At 34.4% G+C, this 27,270-nt stretch overlaps 1 protein-coding gene across 2 annotated transcripts in view; it reads left to right on the top strand.

Annotated features, from left to right (window-relative positions):
- LOC150084838 (protein phosphatase 1 regulatory subunit 14C) overlaps positions 1-21,558 on the top strand; it is a 138,307-nt gene extending 116,749 nt beyond the window's left edge. For both annotated transcript variants that reach the window (XM_090375581.1, XM_090375580.1), the window contains 3 exons: positions 3,097-3,183; positions 13,152-13,193; positions 21,442-21,558. In XM_090375581.1, the coding sequence (XP_090231707.1) occupies positions 3,097-3,183; positions 13,152-13,193; positions 21,442-21,483 (171 nt within the window). In that variant the 3' untranslated portion in view covers positions 21,484-21,558. The remainder of the gene's footprint in view (positions 1-3,096; positions 3,184-13,151; positions 13,194-21,441) is intronic.
- The last annotated feature ends 5,712 nt before the right edge of the window (positions 21,559-27,270 follow it).

The raw sequence follows: 27,270 nt of genomic DNA, 5'->3' as shown, positions 1-27,270 counted from the left end.
TTGCATTTGTCAACGTTAATCTTCAACTGCCATTTCTCATCGACTTAATTTTTCTAAATCTTGTTGAAGTAGCATACCATCATTACTGTCATTAACCACCCTGCCAAACTTTGACATTAAGCCTTCATCAATATCATTGATAAATATAGGCAACTAGAATGGGCCCAACACCAAACCCCTAAGGAACTCCACTAATAACATTTAGTTCATGAAGAGCAGTGTTCATTGATTACCACTGTCTTCTCCCACTCAACCAACCTTTATCCATAGCAGCAACTTGCCAATAATGTCACTGTTCCAATTTGTATGGCAGTCTTTTATGTGCAACGGTATCAAAGGCCTTCCTGAAATCCAAGTATATATCAGAATTATTTTTTGCACCCAGTTCCTTAAGATTTTAAATTCCGGTTATCACAAAGTAATTTAGCTCTCTGTTGGGGTTTCATAAACTTCTGTCCTCTCCTCCCATAAAGAATTCTTCATGTGTGAATGTACATGCAAAATATCTGTTCAATTTGCAGCAACCTGAGCGGGATCATCAACAGTTAAACTATTGACAGCAAGTGGACCAATGTGATTAAATTCCTTCCTTCTACTGTTAATATAAGCATAAAAGTCTTTGCTGCTTTTTTTTGGCATTCTTCGCCAGAGACCTCTCATAACTGCCTTATCTTGCCTAACCTCCTTTGCAACTTGATTGCAGACTAATTTATATCTACCATAGCTTCTGTATAACCTGATAATTTATATGCATCCAGTGCACTTTCTTCTTTGCCATGTGTCTCAATAGTTCATCTGATATCCATTTAGGTTCTAACTATGATATATTTGATCAATTTTTGCCACTTTCATTCAACTGTAAAACCTGTATGGCTTGTTTCACTTTTCAACAGTGAGGCCAGTGTTGAAAACAAGGTTACCAACCCCTGGTCCAAGGTGTTGATGTGCTGTAAAATCGACAACTGACACAAGTGATGAAACCAAACTAATGCTTATTCATTCTTGCACTAATATTCATGACTTTCACATAAAACTTTTATTTGTAAACCAATACGTTTTATGCATGTGTGAAGTTTGACTGCTTTAATGAATTAATTTCATTAAATTTATTTCATTTAGTGTCTGGGACCTGGAAATGTTTTCATTATAGTGCAATTTTTGTTAAAATTGTATTCATTGTATAATAGGATTTGACTGTGCTATTTTTTAAAGTAATAATTTCTCTTTAAGATGAAAGCAGAGTCAAGATTTTAAATTCCAGAAAACTTGTTTCTTAACTGTTTGTCATTTTATGATTGTGCATTATGAAAATTTGCACTGAAAGTGATTGTAGGTGGTTTTCAGTGCAGAAAGCTAGTAGCATTTAAAATGTGGCTGGCTATTATGGAGAATGTTGAGAATTCCTGGGATGGTGAAGGTGCATATAATGATGGGCTCATTGGTTATGATTTGAAAAGATCAAGAGTTGAACATCACCAAGAGGAACAAATAAGCATATCCTGGACACATTATAGTTTGCCAAATACAGGATTCTAGAGCTTATCATGGAGGAGAGGAGAGGAGAGGACAAGAGCAAATGACAAATAATTTTGATATCATATACTTGGATTTCAGGAAAGCTTTTGAGGCTTGCACGTGGAAGACTACTGTACAAATTGGAGCAGAATTGCTACAATGGATAAAAGGATGGTTAAGTGGGAGAAGACAGAGGGTGGTAATCAGTGGGTGCTGCTCTTTGTGGACCAATGTTATTAGCGGAATCCCACAGGGTTCGGTGTTGGGTCCACTGTTGTTTTGTATATTTATCAATGATATTGATGAAGGTATATCAGGCTTAGTGTTGAAGTTTGCAGATGATACAAAGGTTGGTAAGGTTGTTAATGACAGTAATGGCAGTGTGCTACTACAACAGGATCTAGAAAATTTGGGCAGATGGGCTGAGAAGTGGCAACTGAAGCTTAACCTCGACAAATGCGAAGTACTGCATATGGGTGGAAGTAACCCCAGAGGAAAGTACCAACTGTGTGGTACTACACTTAGGGTGGTAGAAATTGAAAAAGACCTGGGAGTAATTGTGCAGTCAGATATGAAGTTTTCTGAGACAGGCTGCCAGAGCAGATCATGGGGTTTTGTCAATGATATACAGGAATTTTGCTAGCAGGGAAAAGGTGATTGTACCTCTGTATAAGACAATAGTCAGATAACGCCTTGAGTACTGCGTGCATGTCTGGAGACCTCATTTTAGGAAGGATGTAGATTTGCTTGAGCGTGTACAGAGAAGGGCAGCAAGATTGATGAGGGGAATGAAGGGATCCTCTTACCAAGAGAGGCTTAAGTTTCTGCAAATTGCAGTGGCTGGTGATCTGATTGAGGTGTATAAGGCCTTGGATGGGTTGAGCATGCTGAATTCTTATGGGATTCTTCCACTTGTTCAGATTACGAAACTAAGGGGTCATAAATTCAAATTAAAGAAAGATGTAGAACAGATGTGGGAAAATTTGCCTTTAGCCAGTGGGTGGTTAATTGCTGGAACAAACTTCCATCTGTAGTGGAAGCTGATAGGTTAAATAAATTTAAGGAGGAACTGAACAAACATTTAGAGGGAATGGTTGCGTGAATTTTTTTTTTTTGGCTGATGCTGCATAAGCAAATACACTTGCTTTCTTGCATCACATGCCACTACTACTACTACTACTACTACTACTACAATGCCTTGACTCACAAAGGTCATACAGGTGGACTAGGATGGATATATAATTGTTCACTGGAACCTTAAAAAACATGGAAATTTCACCAGGTTGCTACCAATCTTCATTGACTACTGTCTGCCAGAGATAGTAATCAAGGAAGATGAAAATGGAAATTAGCATTTTTTGTTAATGAGTTAGGTGTAATGCATAATCAGTAAATGACTACAGATCTCAAAATTTTACAGTAAAAATTCTTGCCAATAATATTGAACTTGTTACCTTAACATAATGACAGGTTTGGCAATCTAGAAAATACAGAATTTGGCATTCTATATAGTAGTCTTTTTGTATAGTTACAGCAAAGAACATAGATAATTTCATGAACTAATACTGAAAAATATTCTAGGATGATTCTCAGACTTATGATGTAGAGATAGACTTGGATGAATTGTTAGATATTGAAGCAGATCCTGCCAGAAAAGATTGGCTTCGGGTATGTATTTTTCAAAAAATTATAATTATTCATACTTTATTCCAAAAAATAGTACTTATCAAATTGTCAGTTTATTGATATCTTTTGATAAATTAGGAATGAAACCAAAATGTGTCATAATATTCCACAAAAAACATATTAGCAGGTTAGTGAACAAGTGCATAGACTCGTGCTGTGAAAAAAAATCACAGTCTGCATCCAGACCATGACTGCCTGTACATTTTCATTTCTAAATTCCTTCCCAGGAAAATGTTATTTCCATTGCTGTTTCTGTGCTTAATGTAGCTGTTCTCCTCCTTTCCTCAACTAACTATAGTATGTGAACTTGCACCATTAAATTCCTTAACTCCTGTGGCTGAGGCACCTGCCTCAGCCACAAGGTTAGAAATTGTAATTTAATTTCAGGACTACCATCATATGAATGAGTGTATTTTAGATATTCAGTTTTCTACTTTTAGTAAAACAGGAGCTGAATCCTACTTTACATCTTACTGCATAGCTTCTTGCTCTTCTGATCCTTTTGACTTTCCTCCTTCCATTCTAAATGCTTGGTTTCTTTTTATTTGTTTTTCTTCTGAAAACAATAAAAAAACTTACGTAATCTTGATATAAATGCCATTGTTAATAATAATTAAACAAAAAAAAAAAAAAAAATATATATATATATATGAAGTTATGTAAAAGAATATAAGAAAGAGAAAGAGTTACAGAACAGATTAATGCCATCAAATTTATGATTGTACATTACACCTGTCTGTATATAACAATATTTTAGTTAATTATAATACCAACTAGATAAATTGGACAAAAGTATTAGGGCTGAAAGCTATACTCATTAGCTCAAAGTGCCAAATTTAATTAACCCAAGTTGGACTTCTTTGTTGTACCCTATAAATAAACACACATAATATAATAAAATGAAATAGTAAAAGTAAAATGATAATATAGCTAATTATATATATATATATGGTTACATCGAATGAAACATTCCATTCAATGTAACCATAGTTACTTTACACCTTATGAGGGCGGGGCCATGAGGTGTGTAGACTCTTCAAAGAAAAATGGTCCGATTATATACTCTGTTGTGAATCCACATTATACTGTAACATATGGACTTTGTAGTGGTCTTTTGAAATGGCAAATGGATGGGAAGTTCCCCATATTCGGCAGTTTTGTGCATTTGCAGCCCCATGAAGCATGAAATGTGCCTCATCAGACCACAAGATCATTTAAGCCCATGTATCATCAAGTTCCATATGAGCCAGAAATCGTAGAGCTATTCGTTGTTTTTGGTTACAGGACTAATTCTTGCACTATGTGAATCTTGTACCGGAACCAGTGTAAAATTATTTGAAGCACTTTTATGTACAGTAGACCAAAGAAGGTTCAGATCTCTTGACACACCTCTGGCACTGCTGACTGGTAGTGTTTCGCATTCTGACCATTGCAACTGCCACTTCATCCACTACCTCCATTCCGATACGTGGTTGTCCCATGCCTGGAATTACTCCTAACTCCCCAGTCACTTCAAATTTCTTTATTAATTTTTGAAGCCCCACTGATGTCAAAGGTCCTTATGCAAATCTTTAACTTTCTGATATTCACATAGTGCTGAATTAGCATTACTATTATTCTGGTAGAACAGTTTTACTAAAAGAGCACGTTCCTTTTTTGTAAGAGCCATAATGGTTATTGACGGTGGTGTTGGCCTTTCTGCTTTTAACTAACAGGATGTCATTTGCATATGCAGCATGTCTTGAAGTAAATGACAACTTTTACATATGTGCAGAGCCGTTTTCCCCCTGGTGGCGGAAATCGAACAAATTTTTTTTTCTACAGATCACTTCCCCATACCCTAAATAACATACCCACTGATTTTCACAGTGCTAACTCTAACCATTTTGACCCTAGGGTCTCCTGAATAGGGAAACTTATATTATAACCAATGGTATATTATGGTATATTAAATGGTATATATATACAGGGTGATTCACTACCAGTGCGACAAACTTGCAGGAGGTGTAGGGGGCACAAAGACGAATCGGAATCACATAGCATTGCAGGGTCCGAAATGCCTTCGTCATGCGGTAGAGGACGTTGAACGGGAGGTTGCGTGAACAGTGATCCCGCTGGAAGTCAGCATTTGCGAACCGTTTCTGTTGAAGAAACCAAGTAGCAAAAGTCCTCCGGAGTGGATAATCCACAGGCTCTAATGATTGGACGCATTGCAGATGGTATGAACTCATTTGGTTTGTTGACAGTATCCTCCATACAGTGGATTGGGAAATACCCAATCGTTGGCCTATCGCTCGAGTACTCGTACTTGATTGCCTTCTGCAAGACGTAGGACATTCTCCTCATTGTCTGGCATCCTCGTCGTTCGCTTTCGATTCATGGTACCTCTCGTGAAACAACCAGTCTCACGTAACCTTCTGTGCACACATGCGAAAATCGTATGATAAGGAGCATGCCTGTGCGGGAAACGTTCCTGGTACAAGCGCAGAGCGGTGTGCCCATTACAGTCCACAGCTCCATACGCGAGGTGCATGTTGGCCAGTTCAACGTTTGAATACTTGTCCATCCTACTGTCTCGGGAACCGGTTCACAAATGCTGACTTCCAGCGGGATCGCTGTTCACGCGACCTCCCATTCAACGTCCTCTACCGTATGACGAAGGCATTTCTGAGCCTGCAATGCTATGTGATTCCGATTCGTCTTTGTGCCCCCTACACCTCCTGCAAGTTTGTCGCACTGTTAGTGAATCACCCTGTGTATATATATATATAAGTTTGTAGGTAGAAAAGGTGGGAATATAAAAGTAGGCGCTGAAATCATAGGATACACAGCATTAAATACTTCTAATTACTTCTTATTATCTTTCCTTGTTTTCCGTAATTACAATTTTAGTTCGGTTAGCCCTTTACCATTCTCTACCTACCTTTATATTCTCTACCTACAAACTTATGTATTAATTATGGTTGTTGGGTTCTTTCTGCTTAATTTTAGCGGTGTCCCTTGTCCATAAAATATTAATTAATAATATTTCATACTGTTACATTTTCCGTAAAAATTCTTATAAAATGTATATACAGTAAACCCTCAATTTAACGGACTAATAGGGGAGAAGGAGCGTCTGTTAATGCCAAAAGTCCATTAAATCGAATGTAACCTGGGGGGGGGGGATATTTTTTATTGTTCTTAATGTAAAAAAAAAAAAAAAAAAAAAACGCTTTAGTACAATATAAAATTACGTTGAAATTTGGCCTTTGATTTACAGATATCAGAAACAGTTTGTTTTTTTACGCAGTAAATTTCACAAACGTGTTACTGAGACGCCTTCTTCTAATTTCTCAATTAACTCTAATTTCTGGGCCACATTTAAGTTCACACGCTTTCTTTTAACTCCTCTATCACTTGATGCCGTTTTAAATTGTAAGGATTGCAAAATTATTTAATAAATAAAGTAACAATTCAGAAATCGCAGAAACACTCTATATATAACTTGACCTCATGATAGGTTGAGGCAGACTGAGACAGAAACAAAGCGAATCGGTAGATCTGCAGTTTAGTGTCCCGAGTCACGTTCAGCTTGCAAGTCACCGCCTGCTGTTATCTGTAATCTGGGAAAACAGCTATTTGAACATCTTTTCAGAAAGAATAAAAAACAATTTCCTGAATTTGATTATAAAAATGAAAGTAGGTAATTATCAAAACAATAATGGAAATAGTTAATTATTATTAATTTTTAATCAATAACATTGAAGTTTTATATAACCTAAAAAAAATAATATGGTCAAGATTAATATGTACATTACTGTATTAATATTTGTCCGGTCTGTTAAATTCAAAATCCGTTATATCGGGGTCCGTCAAATCGAGGGTTTACTGTGTATATATGAAACAAAACATGTGCATTGCCACATCATGTCATATACACAGTGAAGTGATATGTCTATACCAGTGCAGCCATTTAAAATGTTAATTAGTTTTTTCAAACATTAATAGAACTAAACATTTTGGTTATTTTTATAAGCATAAACTGAACTTTAATTTCACACCAACAGGGGAACCCCTTTGCTCTTTAGATGGAGTATAGAATGTTAAATTTAAAATGATACAAAAACTAAATAAGTTTCATGAACAGAATGTTTCCCCTTATGTTGTATCATTTCACCAAGGTAGCCAGTATGTCAAAAATCCCATGTGCTTTCACAAGAATAGAAATTCACAGGAGGCAACCTCAAAACTTTATCAAATTGTGCTGCTTCATCCACTCTGTAGGTTAGTTCTTGGAGGATTCCATCTGATTTATGAGGTTTGAGAATGATCATGATGCTGCCATTATTTCTAAGGTGAAAATGTGGCTATGTGTGCTGGACTGGTAATGGCAAGGTGTACATGCCCTTGCTTCTCATTAGCATGTGGTTATAGAAGTGAATGAAGAATATGTAGAAAAACTGCATGTAGGGATACACTCAGTTTCATTATTTAATTTTTAATTTTTTTAAAAAAAGTTGACATAAAATACGATAGTTTTTGTCAACTTTTTTTTTTTACTTTTTACAGAGAAAAGGTAAAGCTATGTTAAAATCTGAATTAAAAAAAAAAAAAAAAATGAATTTTTGATTTTTGTTAACAAATACAGCTATAATTAACACTTGACAATAGTTTGCGATAATTGTTCAGTTAGGTCTGAAGTTTCCAACCTTTCTCAGCCACCACCACCCTCTCTTGGTTCCATAAACTCATCCCCTGTGCACTCTACTCTACCCTATAAAAAGCAGTATTCAGACTATCAGTTTGCATGACCCTCTAAGGAAGGTAATAACACAGTAAAATTCAAAACAGTAATAATTAATTGCACATTTATTCAAAATTCAGTTAAAATGTTTTAGTTTAATTAATTCAATGAAATTAATTAACTTGTTTGAGTTATATCAACTTTTCAAAGTCCAATAGCCATTTAGCAACAGTCTGAGATACCACATTTAGTAACTACTTCACCGTTCAATAAATTCCTAATGTGATGGATGGGCTTGATGAAGTGATAAGTTTCCCAATGTCTGATTTAAACTCACTTAGCAGGAGTCTTAAATTGCGACTTTTAGCAATCTGGAATCGATTCCTTTGCTTGGAGAGAAGTTGGATGACCATACTAAAACCTGCATAAAATATTTACCTATAACTACTTTCCAAACATGCACAAACCATTAATGGTAAAGAAATAGATATTTTGCAATATCAGTTCTTTAAATCTCAATGTGAGAATCCTAGCAGATGCTATTATTGAAAGAAGGAAGAATTGATATACAGTGGTCCTTGAAGAACTGACAAGTGCAAAAGGAAGTTGGAAATATTACAGATTATCCCACATCATATTTGTCATTTTTAACAGTTCCTCACAGCAGCGCCAAGTGTAAGAAAATATTCAATCAAGTGGGGACGTTAAGAATTTTTTTTGATGAATATTCTTTTGGAAATTTTCTTGACAGCCAATCTAAACAGCAGGGCTATTGTTGCAAAAATGAGAGTAGGAGTGTGTTATAGGCCTAATGACTCTGATGAGTACAATGATCAATTGTACAGAGAAATAGAGTTATAATGAGGGATTTTAACTTTCCAGATATTGATAGGAAGTTGTGGATTGGTCACTCACCTTTGTGGATTTATTGGATAAATGTCTTCTACAGCAGCATGTTAGAGAGGAAACAAGAGGGAGTAATATTCTTGATCTGATTATCAGCAGTGATTATTCATGCATTAAGAATCTGCAAATAAAAGAATTACTAGGTAGCAGTGATCGCAGTGTATTGATTTGAGATTTACTTAAAAGATGTAACTACCATCAAGGGTAATAGGAAGGAGTTTTGCTTTTGTAAAGGTGACCACAGTGGTCTCAGATAGTTTTTAAATTCTATGCAGTGGGAACAGCTGATAATGTTACCATCAGCCAATTCTAAATGGGAAACATTCAAGGAATTAATCATAGAAGCTACTATGCTTCTCATACCAACTAAGAATTACTCTTCAAGGTTGAAGAGTAATTCTTAGTTGGTATGAATGATGAGACATGGAGTGATGAGACTTGTGGCAGAGAAGAAAAATGCACGAAGGCATTGCATATAAATAATCAGGCGACACAGAAGCATATGGTAGATATAAACTAGTCTGTAATCATGTCACAAAGGAGGTTAGGTGAGTGAAGGGAGATTATTAGAAATCTTTGGTGAAGGATGCAAAGAAAAACAGCAAAGACTTCTTTGCTTGTGTAAACACTAGAAGGAAGGGGATGAATCAGATTGGTACACTTGATATCGACAGTTCTACTGTTGATTATTATTATTAGCCATATGGTGCAAGGAAGCCTGAGGCTTATGCTGCACCGCCATTAGGATTCAGCGTGGGGCCATTGTTTATGTTTTTTTGCAAAATCAAAATAATTGTATTTAGTTAAAGGTTCATAAAAAGTGATTTATGAAGTTACGTTGATGCTGATTTACCAAGGTATTATTTAATTGTGATTAATTGAAGGCTATTTGATTATGATCCTGGTGCTGGATCATTTATAGGAAGTAAGTGAGTAAGTAATATTTTGTTGAAGTTTTCATTGAGAATGTTCTAAAATGGAAACATTAATAAGAATTTTTTATCAGTGTAATCACCATGAGAGAGCATTTGTGCTCCAGTTTTTTTTTTTAATCATCTGGCCAAGTGATATAATATTTACTTCACAGTTCACGTCACTGTTAGCAGTGTGACTCTATTGTAGCATCATTCACAGTGTATTCTTTAACATAAAGTGATCTAAGATGGCTGGCAAACCCAAGTATGATTTTGGTTTCAATTTTATTGTCATTGTCATGGTATACTGGTTGGGCAGCAAAATTTGTGTTTTATGCAGATTACAATATTTTATACAAGGTTCTGTGAATTTGGTCGTTTTTCTAAATTTCTACAAATTTTTTTTTTTTTTTTTTTTTTTTTTTTTGCCTGAAATTTTGTATTATCACAGTTTTTGTTTTAAATTTTCTGTTTTTTTAAAATAAGCAGATCATAAAGCCTAGTGTTACTGCCTTGTGAGAGCAGAATTATTACTTTAAATGCATAATGATTATGTCAAGGAGCTGGGTATATTCTTGCCGTGCATACACCATATCCAAAAATTTCATTGCTTCATACAGCATGTCCTCCCAACCCTTTCTTTCTACTGACTACAACATGAATTGTTAAACTAATAGAACAAACTTATCTGTGAAAATATCTAAACCTTACAAACACTTCCTCATTCATTTCACAGATATAAGTGATCTCAATTCCAATCTCAGTGAAATCCATCATTTCTACTTACAGTCTGCCAAATCCCATATACTTTTTCTGACAGAATCCCAGTTATCTCAATTATTGGTTGATTCAACTAGTGCTCATCTCATTTGTCTGAATTATTATTTGCTATATGATTCCTTTCACTTCAAAGGTGGTACTTATGCATATGTCCACTTTAATATATTCGATCTTCTCTGGCTTAAAATCTCTATTCTGTCAAATTCATTCGTTGCCTTTATTGTTCTCCCAACTCCACTAATCACTTGGAACTCTTTGACTTCCTTTCTTTGAAACTTGACTTTCTCCAGTCCAACTTTCCTAATGGAGGTAATTTCCCAAGCACTTGGTGTCCTTTGGATTATGGTGTCCCAGTCAGCTAGTACCTCAAGCTGATTCTGCCAGTCAGCTGAAGTGCTTAAATGTTTCTTTGAATGATGTGAATAATAGTGCTCAATTATATATTTATGTTCAAAGACGATAACTTAAAAAACAGATGTTGGTGCTGTACACAAACTGATGGAATAAAATATCGCTAACAGCTTAATTCTTTTCTAGTTTTCTTAAAAATAACACTTTTCCAACCTATTGCAAGAGTAGAGCGCCAACGTTTGTCAGTTTGAGCAAACATTGACATGAAGTGATTTTTTTTTTTAAATATAGCTTTGTTTTAGGAGGTTATTGAAATATAAAAGAAAATAATCTATGTACAATATGCTATGTCAAAATTCATCTTTTTGTTGTGCGATATGTAGGATATAAACTGAACCTAAATAAAGCAATTGAATTTGTTGCCCCCTTTCCCCCCCAATCCAAGGCATTTACAATGATCTAGCTATTATTGCTTTGTTAATGTGGGTGTAATGTGAAAATTTTATCATTTGGAAACCTAATTATGCAACAATTTTGTATGAAAAAAAGTGAAAATCACTTTTTTCTCTGTAAAAGCGACACGGTTTGAGAATTGCAGCAATCCTTGCACAACACGGTACTTTATGTAATATGGTTTCGCTCTAACATTGTTTGAGAATTGCGGGAAATCTCGCATAACACAGTATTTTTAAGCCTTTGTGCTGGGCAAACCCTGCTATTATGTTAGAAGTAATTTTAAATGTTTCCATTCCTTTTTGTGAATCCCTGCTGCTGACTCACTAGTCATTATCGCCTTCATGGTATTTTTCTAAAACACATTTCTAGAGGTCACTACCATAAAACAAAAACAATTTGCAGTTTCCGGTTTATTGGTCTTTTCCGTTGGTGTAATCAATTATAAATAGGTAGTAAACTTGATCATCTTGCATTTGCTATAGTACTGATAGCTGGAATTCTGTGGGTTTTCACGTTATTATGGTGAAACGTGTTTCCCCTTCCATGAAATATTCAATCATATAAAAAAACATAAATAAATATTCAGAAACTCATTACTCCGTATCGTTTCTGTTGCAACTTGTGCGTGCTGTGTTCTTTGTTATTAATTGCTTATCATTTTTACTGTTTTAAATCTTATAACCAAAAAAAAAAAAAAAAAAGTCAGTGAACAGAAATATCAACAATTAGTATGTACATATTACAGTATGTAAATTAAGCTATGTACATAAGCATAAATTTATTTTTATTTTGCTAACTGTAAAATATTCTTTCGATGTTTCAAGCATCATTTAACTTTGTTAATTGGTAAGGTAATAAACCTAAATTTGTGCTTTATATCTTTAAAGCGGGGGTCCACTGTATTTTGTTGGGAGATCCCTGGGTTAGTTTATGTGCTATTGAATTTGTGGTTGTTTGAGACCATAAAAAAATAATTGTGACTCTTCGAAGAGTGCATTTCTTGACTTTTAAAGAGAGCAGAAGGTACACGAAATCTGGATGCTGCAGAAGAGATTGTGCTTATCAGCAATGAAGAGGAAGAAAATTAAATGAACGTACATTATCTGACATAAGTATCACAGTTTGTAAGGTAAGATGTTTGTTCACTTATTACTATTTAAGTTGGCACCTCCGTAGTCAGGTGGGAAGGAGCAACAGTGTGTAGCAACGATTCTTGATTAGACCGGGGTTCGAGCCAGTCATCACCAAATACGGAGGATGCGGAAAGGTCAGGGAATGACCACCGCATATTCCCGGAGCAATATGGCCTTAGTTGCTAATGCTCCTAAAAACCAAACAACAAACAAAACAAAAACTATTTAAGTTACTACTATTATAAAAATAAAGTTAAAATATTAAGTTATTACTACTATAAAAATTAAGTTTCCAATAGTTAAAAAAAAAAAAAAGAAAAAAAAAAAGGGCATATTTTTGTTATCTTTTGGAACGTAACCCTGTACTGGTTCTTAGTCCTGTATAACATGGTTTCGCATTACACGAGATTTTGTAGGAACCAAACTACTGTGTTATACGAGGGAAACCTGTATTGGTCAATAATTTTTATATATTGGTCATAGTGTATTTATATTATATGGTATGATTATAATTATATTTTTGAAAAAAAAATGGTGGTGCCTATTTTTATTTATTTATTTATTTATTAACATGTTAAACTGTAAAATAGTATAGAAATTATTTTGGAGCTATTTATGTTTTATTGAAAGCAAATAATAAAAGGAGTGAATATAGCAAATTTAATGTTTAACTGTTTATTTTAGAAAAAACTCATTGAAGCAAAACAGTCAGGAGATGCAGTAGAGGTAAGTGGGTAATTAATCAATCTTATAAATTGAAGTATTTCTGTGTACACAAGTTAGAAGGCTTTCAAACTTACAAAAATGAAGGAAAAGTAAGCTGTAGTATTTTTGCACAGTTTTCTTGCATATCTGTGTGATATACCTGAAATGAAAAGACATGAATGTCATTATAACAAGTGACCTCCTTTTTTTTTTTATTCAAGCATATTATTTATTTAAAAAAATTATTATTTTTTTTTTTTTGCAATATCCACCATGATACTTCGCTTTGGAGTTCTCATCATCAAAGATTGATGAGGAATTCTCTGTAAAGGACTTTTCCATATACAATTATATTTGTCAAACAGGTCTAGAATTTTTTTTTATTTTGGGAACTTTGATTTCGGCATAGTTTTTTTTTTTTTTTTTTTTTTTATGAAAACCCCAAACACGAGAGGTATTAGAACCTATAGTACTTAGTAACGTGCTTGGGTTGGAGGTTGAGAAGACGAAAGAAAATATTTGTTGACATTAGACTTTAACTTCTGTAGACTGTAATTTTCAGGAAATACGTATGAAGGAAGGTTGTTCCAGAAAATGGCATTTGAATGAATAAATGAGGAAGATGAAAATTTGGTTCTGTGAGTTTGAAATTGGAGAGTAAATGGATGTTGGCTGGTGGCGGCATGTGTTTGGACTATTTTGAAAGAGAGAGCGGGAATTATAAAAGCCAATTCGGAAGAACAGTGCCCATGGAAGTATCTGTAGAAAAGGCATGCAGCAGAAACAGTACATCTATGTGACAGAGAGTGGAGAGACTCTGTTAGAGAGGAGTCATCAATTAACCTAACTGCCCTCTTCTGAATGGAATCTAGAAGCGTGAGAGAGGTTTTGGGTGCACCACCCCAGATGTGTGAACAATATTCCATGGTAGGGCAGTTTTGTGATTTGTACAGAGTGAACAGCTGTTTGGAAGAAAAGTAACGCTAAGAATGAAAGAGAAAACCAAGTTTTTTAGATGCAGAGGAAGCAATATTTGTAATGTGCTTGTGCCAAGAGAGATTAGAAGTCAGGGTAATCCCAAAAGAGATATATCATTTTGCCTAGAAATCGGAGTGTCACCAAAGATAAGCATAGGAGCAGAAGAATCCTTTTTGCGAGATATAAGACAAGACTGAGTTTTAGAAGGATTGAAATCAACTAAGTTTTCTTTGCTCCACTGGAGAATTACCTGGAGATCGGCATTTAAGGAATTGGCAGCGGATATTTGAGAAGTTGAAGCTGATTGAGCAGGGCAAGGTTTCTCAAAATGGAAAGTAGAATGCAATGTGCTATCATCGGCAAAACTATGGATAGGATTTTCAGTCAATGGATGAAGGTCATTAATATACAAGAGGAAAAGAGTGGAGGAAAGAACTGAACCTTGAGGGACACCAGCATTAGTGGAGAAGTTAAAAGACAGAGAGCCACCTACCATCACCTTCAGTGAGCGATCAGAGAGAAAACTGGATAACCAATTCCAAAAAACAGTTGGGAAACCATAAGATGGAAGCTTGTTTAGAAGACCTTTATGCCAAACACGATCGAAAGCCTTTAAGATGTCAAGAGCAACTGCTTGTGTTTCACCAAACTTTTCCATTGAATTTGTCCATAAATGGGTAACATAAGCCAGAATATCACCAGTGGATCGACATTGATGGAATCCATACTGGCGATCTTTGATCAGACAGAAGGTTTCTATGTAGTTTAAGAGTTGGCGGTTAATTGATTTCTCCATTACTTTAGAAAGAGTAGAAGTAATTGCAATGGGACGATAATTGGATGGGATGGACTTGTCACCCTTTTTAGGGACTGGCTGTGGATATGAATTTCCAAGCAGAAGGAAAAACACCTTTGGAAGAAGAAAGTGAAAAAAGGCGGCAAAGAACAGGAGTAAGTTCAGGAGCACAAGTTTTGAGAACAAGTGGAGAAATAACATCAGGATCTGGAGTATTCTTAGCATCAAGATTCGTCAAAATCCTACTGACATTCTTTTGATGGAAGACCACAGGAGGCATTGAATGGAGCTTGTTGGGAATGGTGGGAAGTGTTTTACCAAGATCATTAATACATGAGTTGGAAGTAAAAGGGATACTAGCAGGTCAGCTTTATCCTTGGATGAAGTGACAACAGAACCATCTGGTTTTGACAGAGGTGGGAGCAGAGATGGGCAAAAGTTGCGGCCAATAGGTTTGGCAAGAGACCAGAATGCTCGGTTACCATTAGGGCAAGAAGCAAGTTTTCTACTCTTAGCCTGTGAAAACTCTAGTTTGGGCTGATTAATGACTGCTTTCAAATTGTTGCAAGCTTTGGTGTAGGCAGAAAATGAAACAGAAGAATTGGAAATAAGCCAATTACGATGTACAACATTCTTCTCTTGAACAGTTAGTACATTTATTGGAAAACCAAGGTTTAGATAAAGGAAAAGATTTTAAAGTGGATTGTGGAATAAAGGATTCCATTCCTACAAGAATAATTTCACTCACACGATCAGAGCAAACATTGACATCAGAAGTTTTGAAAAAGTAGTCCGACCAAGGAAAAGAAGAAAAGAAATCTCGCAGGTCATCTCGTAATGCCAAACAATATGAGGTTGGGAATAGCCATGAGATAAAGACTATTGGAGAAGAGACAATCACGAAGTTGTGATCTGAGGTACCTAAAGGACCACTCACACTAACTGTGTACTTAGAAGGGTAGTTTGTGAGAAAAAGATCAAACGTGTTGGCTATGTGGTTAGGATTGTCCAGTATTCTTGTAGGTAAATGTACAATCTGTGCAAGGTCATTTAGAAATTGCAAAAGCCTCAGCATCTGGACCCACTGGGTCGGTGTGACTGGAAAATGGAAGCCAGCTGGAGTTGTGAACATTAAAATCACCAAGGAAAATTACCCCACTGTTAGGAAAGTTGGACTGAAGAAAGTCAATTTGCAAAGAGAGGAAGTCAAAGACCTCCAAGTGATTAATGGAGTTGGGAGAACGGTAGAGACAGCAGATGAATTTGACACAATGAGGTAGAGAGATTTTATGCCTGAGAAGATCGAAGAGAGGAGATTCCAAATTACCAATTCTCTGACAGGGAATAGCGGAACGGACGTATGCACACGTGTACCACCTTTGAGGTGAAAGGAATCATACTGCGAATAATTTGGGCAACTGAGATGAGCAGTATTTGAATCAACCGATAACTGAGACTCTGTCAGAAAAAGTACATGGGGGTTTGGCACAGTGGAAATGGATGTCGTTGAGATTAGAATTGAGACCACATATATTTGAGAAATGTACTAGGAAGTGTTTTGGAGGTTTAGATCTTTTCATAGATAAGCTTACTCTATTAGTTTGACAATTCATGGTGTATTCAATAGTGAGAAAAAGTGGGGGGAGGACATGCTGTATGAAGTAATGCAATTTTTGGATATGGTGTACACATGGTAAGAATATACCCAGATCCTTGACATAACGTGGCCTCGACAATGCCGCACCCTGCCACGTGCATACACACTACTTGGACTCCCTCCAGTCACTATCTGGCAGAGTAGAGGTAGCAAGATTATACACTAGCTGATCCAGAAGCCTCCTAAAGAGTTACTAATAGGTTCCATCTGGTGTACTAACTAGCGGCCAGCATGCGAACACCGTTTTAGAGCTGTACCCTCGAAATGTAAGGAAGATTGGATCTTTCCATGATGTTCATCATAACCTCAAAAGTCATCAGTCACTGCATGATGGAAGAGATGGGGAAGAGTTGACCGGAACTTAGCTCTGGAGACTAAACGTGGGTTCTACCACTTCAAGCCTCCAATAAGCAAAGTGGTGGTATTGCGCCGGTTGATGAGAGTCATCTACCACCTAGTATTGCCTGGTAACACAGAGGGGTGGCATTCCTTCATGTGGTGTGGGCACCACACCTCGACCCCTGCTTACGTTGGTTCGTACCTGGGTGGTCACCCACATTATGCTTGTGCATGGAGGTTATACCTAGGATTACTAACAGTCCCACCATCATGATGGTGCAAACAGAAGATTTGTCTGTCAGACAGTCTGGACTTCACCGAAATTGGGTCCACTTGACTTGAGTGTCACTCGAATATCAGTTCCATCAGTGTTTTAGACTCCCAGGTAGCCAGTACAGCTTCTCTGGCATATCTGAGAGAATGTCTGTGACATCCTCAAGGACCTTGCAGAACAACTGCTTATAAACATAATATGCAAATGCTTTCATGGCTTTAGCTGCCTAAGTACTTATTTTAAGCTGTCAGCAGTTGCAAAATTTAACAAAGGTTTGTAGAGATTTGGTAGGTGCCAAAAATTGGAAGCTTATAGCATTGGCATTCATGAACATTTTTCATTCTTACTTCTCCATTAGCCTATAATACACTGAATAAACATTTGAACCCTAAAATGTCATGTTAATAGTTATTTAAAAAAGAAAAGAAACCATGTAAGTGTTTTAGACTGTAGATTGCCAAGAAACTGCCATGAGATTTGTGTTTCCTGCTTGTATTCTTTTTAGTGAAAATTATACAGCCACTGTGATGACACAAGATGTCCCATGTTATATGAGGGCTCATCAAAAAATGTTCTGAGATTGATTATATAATGTACAGATAGAATCTTGCATGCAATCAGAATGTGTTCACTTCAGAAAAGTGGAATACGTTCTGAAATCTTGACTGAATAGCTTTATTTTAGTGATGTCTGCCACTTATCGAAGAATGCCTGAAACCCTTCTGTCATATGGTTCTCAGTATTCTTATGTTTTCAGTAGTCTTTTCTGTTGTCAGAGGCTTCCTTTCAGTTTAAGAAAGAGAGAAAGTATGAGGGACCAAAGGGGGGATGTGCAGGGTGGGTGTGTGCGCGTGCCACAGGAATTTTTTTTTTTTTTTTTTTCAATCAGATATTGAATAACTGATATGGGGACATTCATTATGATACTGTAAGGTGCTATTTTTCTGTTATTGTTGGCATTTCTTTCTAATCAAAACATTCATACATTCTAGAACTTCTTGATAGGTGTGCACACTGAGCTGTATGGAATTTACTAATCCAGTCACTTTAAGCTTATCCAAGGTAATGTTCTTAAGTTACATAGGTTCATTTAGTACTGTTATCATTCAGTAATGGTAGTTTCATTTTTGCTGTCAACCCACATATAATTTAGTATTAGATATCTATTTTCAAGTTGGAACTAACAATGTGAATCCATATGAGAACACTGTAGATTAAACATGGCATAAGGTAGAGTTGAAATACTTAAAGATGATATTTAGATTAGATGTTTTAGCTGTGTGAAACTTAAAATTTCAAAAAGTTCTTAAACCTAATTTTCATAACTCATGTAATGGATGGATGCACTAATAAGCCCATAATGGACTGTTTTTAATCTAGAAGGGGAAAAAAATTGCTTAGATAATGAACAGCAAAAATCCTTTTTTAAAATTCCAAAAAAGGGTGAGCTTACAGCAGTGAGATTGGCATCACCAACACCAGTAGGGCTGGCCACTTCTGGGGTTGGAATACCCCAAAATGACTAATAAGGTAAAGCAGTTTGTCAACAAAGACGGTACTGAGAAAGTGGACAGAAGGTCAGTACAGTAAAGAAATATCAGATTTATACACAACAATATGTGACTCTACTGTGGAACAACCAAAAATAAGATGTTTAGTTCTATTGGGATTAATAGAAAGATCAAAAATATGCAAATAAGAATATCAATCTCATTTTGAAAAAATAAACTCAATCCTAAGAACATAATGGCTCATCAAGAAAAGGGTTAACTGCTAGTGCAGTATCTTCTGTGTAGGGAATAAATTCAGTATTCTTAACCACACCAGTAACCAAAGAACTGAAAAGAAAAGTGCCGATAGAGAGCTTTCTCAAGGTATATTTACTGAAATAGGATCATAAATGACTTTCGGGTTATCATAAAATAAAATCTACCTGTCAAAATTTTCAAAATTAGATCAAAAAACCATAACTAGCAATCACATGGTGCGTTTACCAATCAGTTTACTGCAGAGAAGGGGGGGGGAAGCAAGAAATAGTTAGAAACAGTACATTTGTTTCTAATGATGTCTTTTATCCCAAAAATATTTCCCAACCAAGGTATACTTGGTTGGGATAATACAGCCTCAGGGTATCAAGCATGTCAGAAAAGAAGGAAAACCCTATGGAAAGCTACCATTGTGATGGGTGTTTTCTGACGTATATGTAAAGAATTATTTTTTTTACTGCTAAACTTTTCCAGTTAAAAAAATATTCAGTGATGGAGACTAAAAATGAATATTATACTACAGGAATACTAAAATTTGCACTGATATAATTCTAATATATATTTAAATTTATAAGTTTTACTTATAAATTTAAATATCTATTAGAGCAGTGTTAGATAATTTGATGGAACTTGAAGGATAGGAATAGAGTGATGGAGATGTGATTTTTTTGTGTTTTAGCTATCATGAACTTGCAGACGCCTCCGTAGCCAGGTGGGCAGGAGCAGCAGTGCGTAGCACACGCTTCTTGATTAGAAAGGGGTTCGAGCCTGTGCCCACCAAATACGGAGGATGCGGAAAGGTCAGGGAATGACCACCGCATATCCCCGGAGCAATATGGCCTTAGTTGCTAATGCTCCTAAAACCAAATAACTAACTAACTCATGAATTTTCCATGTGGCATAGAACATATGCTGATTATCAGTGTATACTTGAATAGTGATTAGTAGTCACTTGCAAGCTGTAATTACCAAACACCACTGTAAAAAAATAATTGTAGATGAAGAGGGTTAATTTTTGAGATCTGCTGACATAGCCAGAAAAAATAGAGCAAATCTGTGATAGAGAACAATCATGATGACAACTGTGATGAACAGTAGTCACAATCCATTACAACTATGAGTGACCAACTCTGTGTGATCTGTCAGATGAATTATACACTGCTTTATGATGTTGTTGCTTAGATATTGTTTTATTTTTATTTTTAGGCATTTTGTTGACATTTTTAGTTTAGATTTTTTCTGAGGTTTCCTGGGCAGAGATGGTGATCTTTTTCCATTTTGTATGCCAAAAATAAAAAACAAAAATATGACAATATTCTTATGCTATATGGGAAAAAAGTAACAATTTTCTATGGTTTAACAATGACAGAAAAAAAATGACTAAAATTAATAAGTAGTTATTGTTGGTTTAAAAAAAAAAAAAGAAAACGACTTAAGTATCTAATGAGAACTTTATTGCTGTATAATTTTGCATACAGTTATGTATTTCCATGCACATGTGTGAATGGGTTTTACGAAATTAATACACAAAGCCCTCGATTTAAATTTATTTCAGAAATAGCGGACAGCTTGATGTAAATGCCTCAGTTTAACATTTGAAGTAACAATAAATAAAATTTAACTTTCTATTAATGAGGAGGTCGGCCTTACTTTTGTATATCAGTACAGTATCAGATAATCAATTAGAAAACTCAGAATACTGTATGAAGTATTTTTGTTCTCCTGTGACCATTTCAAGTAACTTGTTAAAATGCTGTATTTAAGTCATATACAGTTTCTATATAAGACTTAAATACAGCCATTTGATTTAATGTAGTGATATTTATGGAATATGCTATGAGCACTGTTTAATGAGGAGAATGCAGCTTTGAAAAAAAGCAGATTCATATGTCTTGTACTCTACAAGATTCACATTAAGAGAATGCAAGGTAACCAGAATCTTTCTTGTCATCACCTTCTGTCAGCCTGCTGAGTGTTAGACATCAGTAAGTGTTATCTGAACCTCCAGTGAGGGTATATTCAAGAGCTCTTTAGACTCTGAATAAACTTCATTCAATTTCCGCTGTCACTGTACATTTCAAAATTTCAAATTCTGATCCACACAACTGGCAAGTGTAGGAAAATACTGTTTTACGACAGTCTTTTTTTTATTATTATTTAAAAGTACAGTAATTTTTTTATAATATTCTTGCTACTGCGAATATATGTATTTCTTTTGAGTTTAACGGATGGTTGTGTTTAGTAGATGGGCCTTACCTTCATAAAGTCCATTAAATTGAGCTTTTACTGTAATATTCCAAAATGTAAAATAGTGAAATTTTTTTTTGGTCAAATCTATGAATTGTTTTCTTTAGAAATGTTAAACAGCTAAGATTTTATTTAAATATCACTTCATTAATTTTATCATATTACTTTATTAATTTTATCATGGTTTAATTTTATTTACATCTTTTTTGCAGAGATTCATCACTGAATTGTTACAGCGTGCAAAAACATTATGAAGACATCGCATAGTGCCACTCTGTAGTAAGCCAGGTGGAAATACATAACAGTAACTTAAAACTCTCAGCCTTCCAACATGTGGATTTTTTTTTTTTTTTTTTTTTATTGTTTACCAGCACACTTAAGTAGATCATTGCTGTTTTAGAGCTGCTCAGTTTTGCTTTGCATTTCTTGTTTGATTATGTGCAGACCACCAAGTTTGAAATGTTCACTGCAGGCTGGTGGGCCACAGTTCATATTATGTCAAAAACTGCACATCATGGTTAGCCATCTAGAATTGCAAAGGTTGCAGAAATAGGTGCTGTTTTTAAGAATTGTTTCATTCAGTGGATGTTCATTGTTCTGATATCCTTACCTAGTCATGATATAGAGAGCAGTTTTAAATATCAGATGTTATTAGGATATCTGAAGTGATAGGATCACTAGTATGATAGGATCACTAGTAGAAAGCCAATTCATTTAATCTAGTGATATTTGTGGAATATCCTATGAGCACTGTTTAATGAGGAGAATGCAGCTTTTAAAAATTTTATTTTTTACCCCCAGTCTCATCCCCCACATATACTTCACTTTCTTTCTTCACACACATTTTTTATGTCTCCATATATCTGCCATAAAAGAGAGTAAAAATAAAGTTTTGGAAAGTATCTAGCACTTGGGAGTGCTTTTTTTAGCACTATGAATATAAAAATACAGAAATATAGTGTTGAGATGGTCTTCCTGGGTAATCAAAGATACACAGAGAGTGATATTTGTATCCTGCCTATTCAACAAACCCTAAACCTGCCAAATATAGTGTGTACCTTATATGGGACAAGGGAACATATGAGGTGTTAAGAGTTAGAATTTTTTATAAAAGAATGCTGCTTGCCGCTGCATTCTTCTTACAGTTAATAGCTTGAGGTTTTATTCTGATTATTTACTATTATATTTTATATCTGACATAATAGGCGAAGCTTAGTTGATTTAAAATATATGAAACTGCTACAAGGATAAGATGAATTTTCAGGTTGCCTAAATGAGCTTCTTCCCGAGTTACATTACTGATATATTATAATTTCATCTATGCAAGTCAATAGAATTATTGCACATTATGGATATCATATGTAATGTTTGCAGAAACAAAAAACTAGTAATGAGGTTTCATTTGAATGAGATTTCTGTGACAGTTGGCCACTGGTGGTCGTGTCACTTGCCACTAGTTTGAAAAGGTTCAGGTGTGAATCTGATTGATATGCAAGGAACCTATTTGAGATCTTTTCGGGTGTGTCCAGATTAGCTAGTCTCAAGCACAAAAGTATGATTTTTCTTTCTGTTTATCATTCTCACATATTGATAAACTGCATCTGTTTTTAAGTCAGTTGACAGATAGTTCACTAATGCTGCATGAATAGAGTTGATGGTAATTCAAAATGACCCAGCTCAGATGAACAATTACTAACTCTGTTCAGAGTGTTCAATTAGCATTTCTTGAATGATAATGGTAAAAGAGATTTTGTGCTAAGTTCCATTTGATATGGAATAAAACAATGTTATTAAATGTCAGGACTTTTCTTTTATCCCAAAAGATGAGAGAAATAGCTTTTCAGCTGACTGGGTTGTTCAACAATATGAAAACGGCAAACCTGCATATTTTTGCTGCTGATTTCGATTATAAAGTGGTGGTCTTGCATTTCATCCACAGTAACAAATTTTTTAGTAAAATTTTGTATGCTTATTAAATCATTAAAATTGCTTCTGAGGCTTCACTTTTTTTTTTTTTTTTTTTTTTTAATCTCTCCTTTCTAGGCTGTCAGAATATCCTGAATTCATTATAATATGCTCACTGTTGAAGTTATGTCTAATAGCAACCCTTTGATGTGAAAATAGTATCCTGGATTGTTAATGTTTTCTAGAGTTGACAGTGAAATTTCATCCACTTGATGAAATTTCAATATTGTCTCTGTTCAACATTTAAGTTTAATTGTCCAGTTCTTTGGATATGAATGTTGTCATTTGAAGTGTCTTGAAAGATTTTTTTTTTAGTAGATTGTTAATATATAGACAGAAAACGTGCATTTTAGGGGAATAACCCCCATTCCCCACCTGGCTATGTCAAAATCTACTGATGACTGCTCAAACTTGTCCACTTTTTCAAAGCACCTTTACCTCACTTTTCAAATAATCTGAAAAACAGATTTGAACAAAAATTTAAGGAAGCACAATTCAGCAAAGATATTTTTTATAACAACTTAATTGCTGAATAATCTTTCATACTAGGATCAACAAACTTATCACCCATCATATTCTTTGATGTTCTGTTCTTGCTTGGTTGACTAATCCCTCCCTTCCCCCAGTTTAAATGATCTGATTCTGATTTGTGTTATAATCAGCTCACACTGTGCACCTAGTATTTCACCACTCAACTTTTCTGATCGCCTTATTTTATTTGTGTGTTTGTTTATTTATTTTTTTAACTTACAATTTTAGTATAAACAGTTATGCTCCCTGTTTTCTTTGATTTATGCTTTAATTTTTCATTATGGTTTCTCTTCTCTTTTCTTTATTTATTATTATATCTAATAACATAGTATTGTATTTAGATTTGACAAAGTCTCTTCTGACTAAGTGCCATAAAAATAAAGGAAATTTTTTCTAGAATTTAATGTTTTTTCTGTATTTTCTTATTTCCAAATTCCGAAAGTGTAACTGTTGGTATTATTATGTAATGAATTTTAATTAAAATAAGCTATTTATTAATTTGCTAAGTATTAACATTAATAAATTTCTGAGGACTACGCTGTTTTATTATTGAAAATTTAAGTGAAATGCAGCTTACTGAGAAATGTTGCTGACAAGAAATAAGTAATTGTAGTTCGTTTCCTGCAGTATGTATATCTGATCATGCAGTCATTCTTTATAATCAGAATATTGTCTCAGGCTATCGTTATTAACATACTGCCACAAATATAAATTAATCTTTATATGTATATTTAAATTCTTAACATGTATTTCACTATGGCAGTTGTGTATATTTTAGCTATCACATCAGTTATTACTACAGTTTTTATTCCAGATAAGAATATAAAAAATATGTAATTATCTTTAATTTTTATGTATAGCATTTGACAATCACGCAGCATAAATTTTTTATTTTGTAGCACATTTTCCTCTGCCTTTTTATTAATTTGTGCATATTAAATTTAAAAAAAAAGTGTATATTATTATTTTGTAAAGTTGGAAGCTTAGGGTCTGGAAATATTTTTATTGTTGCATACATTTTTATACTATTTATATATTTAGAAATAAACATGCACTTACTTTTTATATAGTTGTACTATTTAAATCTAATTATTTAAATTTTTACCATTATTTTTGTGTCCCAAAATGTGCATTTGCTAATACTTATTCGCTCAGTACAGAATATTCTACATACCAATTATTACTGATTCAGTTATGTATTTTATTACCTAATGATAAATAAATCTCAAATTATTATAATAATTGCATTCTACGACAGTAGAGCAATATAAATAGTAGTGTTGGATCACTAGTTTGTATTCTTCTGACAGTATGAGATATTTAAAATATCCCTTATCTCTTTTATGTCTGTTGTAAAATAATAGATTCAGTTATTTAAAGCACATTATTAAGCTTTATATTATTGGTTAATAAATTGGCATGTACATAATTGTTGATTGTCAATTATAGTTAAAATTTAACGCTATTAAAATTTTTACAATGTGCTAGGTGTTAAAAAATATGAGTAGTTAGAGATTCTTAACTGGCCAAAAAATATGAGGGGATTTTGTTAAAGCCATGATGTTTTCAAACTTAAATATATAGTATTTTGGTTATCTAAATTATGTAACTTTTGTCCAACAGCAATAAATCTTAAATTTCTGTTAATTATAATGATTGTTTTTTTTTTGTTTTTTTTTTTTTTGTTTGTTGAGGAGTGCATATAAGAAATTGACTCCATGGGCAAGAGCACATAAAACAATGTTTTGCTGTTTAATGAAATACATTAAACCAGGACTAGAGAACAGCATGTAATGCTGCTGAAGTATGGAATCATAAATTATCTGAGTTTGCTTACAAGATTATTTGAGTAAAAAAAATTCACACTGTATTCAAAGTTTCTTTGATTTTCGTGGTTTGATTTTCCTCTAGAATGCTGTGAGGTGTCACTTTGGGATGGTTCTCTGTTATATGAAGTCAAAGAAAGAAACAGTTAATTGCATGATGAAAGCTAATATCTATTGATTGATAAGACAAGAAAAGACCTGTGAAATATCTGCAGTTCATGGTAGATTTTGTTAAATCTTAAAGAATGCAAAAGCTAGTGCATTTATGTGAATTTGTAATATAATGCTTTGTCTAGTTGAGCATAACTATTTCTGCCCTTGATGTTTTGAAGTTGATCTACAAAACATCAAGCTACAATCTGCAAGGTAGGAAGGAAAAACCTTGCTGTCTTCACACTGTTAACTATAATGAAGTGGAGCCTTATTCAGAAAACATTTTATTTCATACAATTTAAACTGTGTGAAAAATCCCACAAATATTGCTTTAATTAAAGTGGAGGCTTGATGTTATAACTAGCTATATAAAAGCAATGAAAAAGATGGTTTAAATTCAGATAACTAAGGCAGTACTAACATCGTGGGTAGATTGAATAGTTTTGGTATGAATGGTATTGTTTTTATACATGATTAATTTAGCTAATTACTGAAATAATAATTTTTGCATTAATGTCTAATTTCTACTTCTACTTTCATGTAAATATTATTATTGAAGTTTGTGCCATAATCTAGCAAATGAGTTCTGTGCATGCTCAGATTAAGATCCCATCCCTGCAGATAGATATCTTGGGAATTTCATAAATTCTTAGATATTTTTCACATGCCTATGAGCTTTCATTTTGTACCATATTTATGTGGGTAGGGTGCTTATTGTTGTCTTAGTATTAAAATGACATTATAATGCATATTAGGTGAACTTATTCTACATCTGTTGGGAGGGACTTATTATTTACATTGTGAAAGAATGATTTTGTACAATTCTTCCTTTAATTTTGCTAAGTTCCCTTTCTCAGCTATCCTTGCTGGCAACTTATTCCAACATTCCACAACATACTGTCCTAAGGTAAACTTTATGAGGTCTAGTCTACTGTTCTTCCCTAAGATTTTATAATTGTATCCTGTTGTTCTTGTCTCACTCACTAATGAGAATATTCCTCTTCATTCATTTTATTAATCCCTGCTGGTCCTTATACACTTCAGTCAAACCCCCCCCCCTCACTCCAAGGTGTTTAATTGCTAAGCTCTGAAGACCACATCTTCTAGGCTGTTCCTCATAGGAATAATTCTTAGTACTCTCCATAATCTAGTCATCATTCTTTGTACCATCTCTAGAAGTTCTGTATCTTTCTGTAGATGTGGCCTCCTGACCTGGATATAGTATTCCAAGTGTGGTTATGCCATCATCTTATAGAGAGGGATAATGGCCTTTACTCTACTTGCAAAATTCCACTAAACCATAGATAGAACCACTGTTTGGCATTTTTGTTGCTTACCTGCAGTGCACATTGAAATTTTGTCTTTTTGTATCATAATTCTCAAATTTTTCTTGTTGAATACATCCTTTCATCAAATGCCAATCAGTTGCATTGCTTTGCATTTGGTAGCATTAAATTTTAGCTGCCATTTTTTGACTATATTTACAGTTAGTCCAAATTCTTTTGAAGCAGTATAGTCTGGTTCTGGTCATTAATCACTCTCCCAACCTTTAAGTCACCAGCATAC

The sequence above is a fragment of the Mastigoproctus giganteus genome, chromosome 6 (genome assembly GCF_048544385.1).
Source record: "Mastigoproctus giganteus isolate SK-2022 chromosome 6, ASM4854438v1, whole genome shotgun sequence".
NCBI classification, from domain to species: domain Eukaryota; kingdom Metazoa; phylum Arthropoda; class Arachnida; order Uropygi; family Thelyphonidae; genus Mastigoproctus; species Mastigoproctus giganteus.
This window is presented reverse-complemented; position numbering and strand designations above follow the sequence as displayed.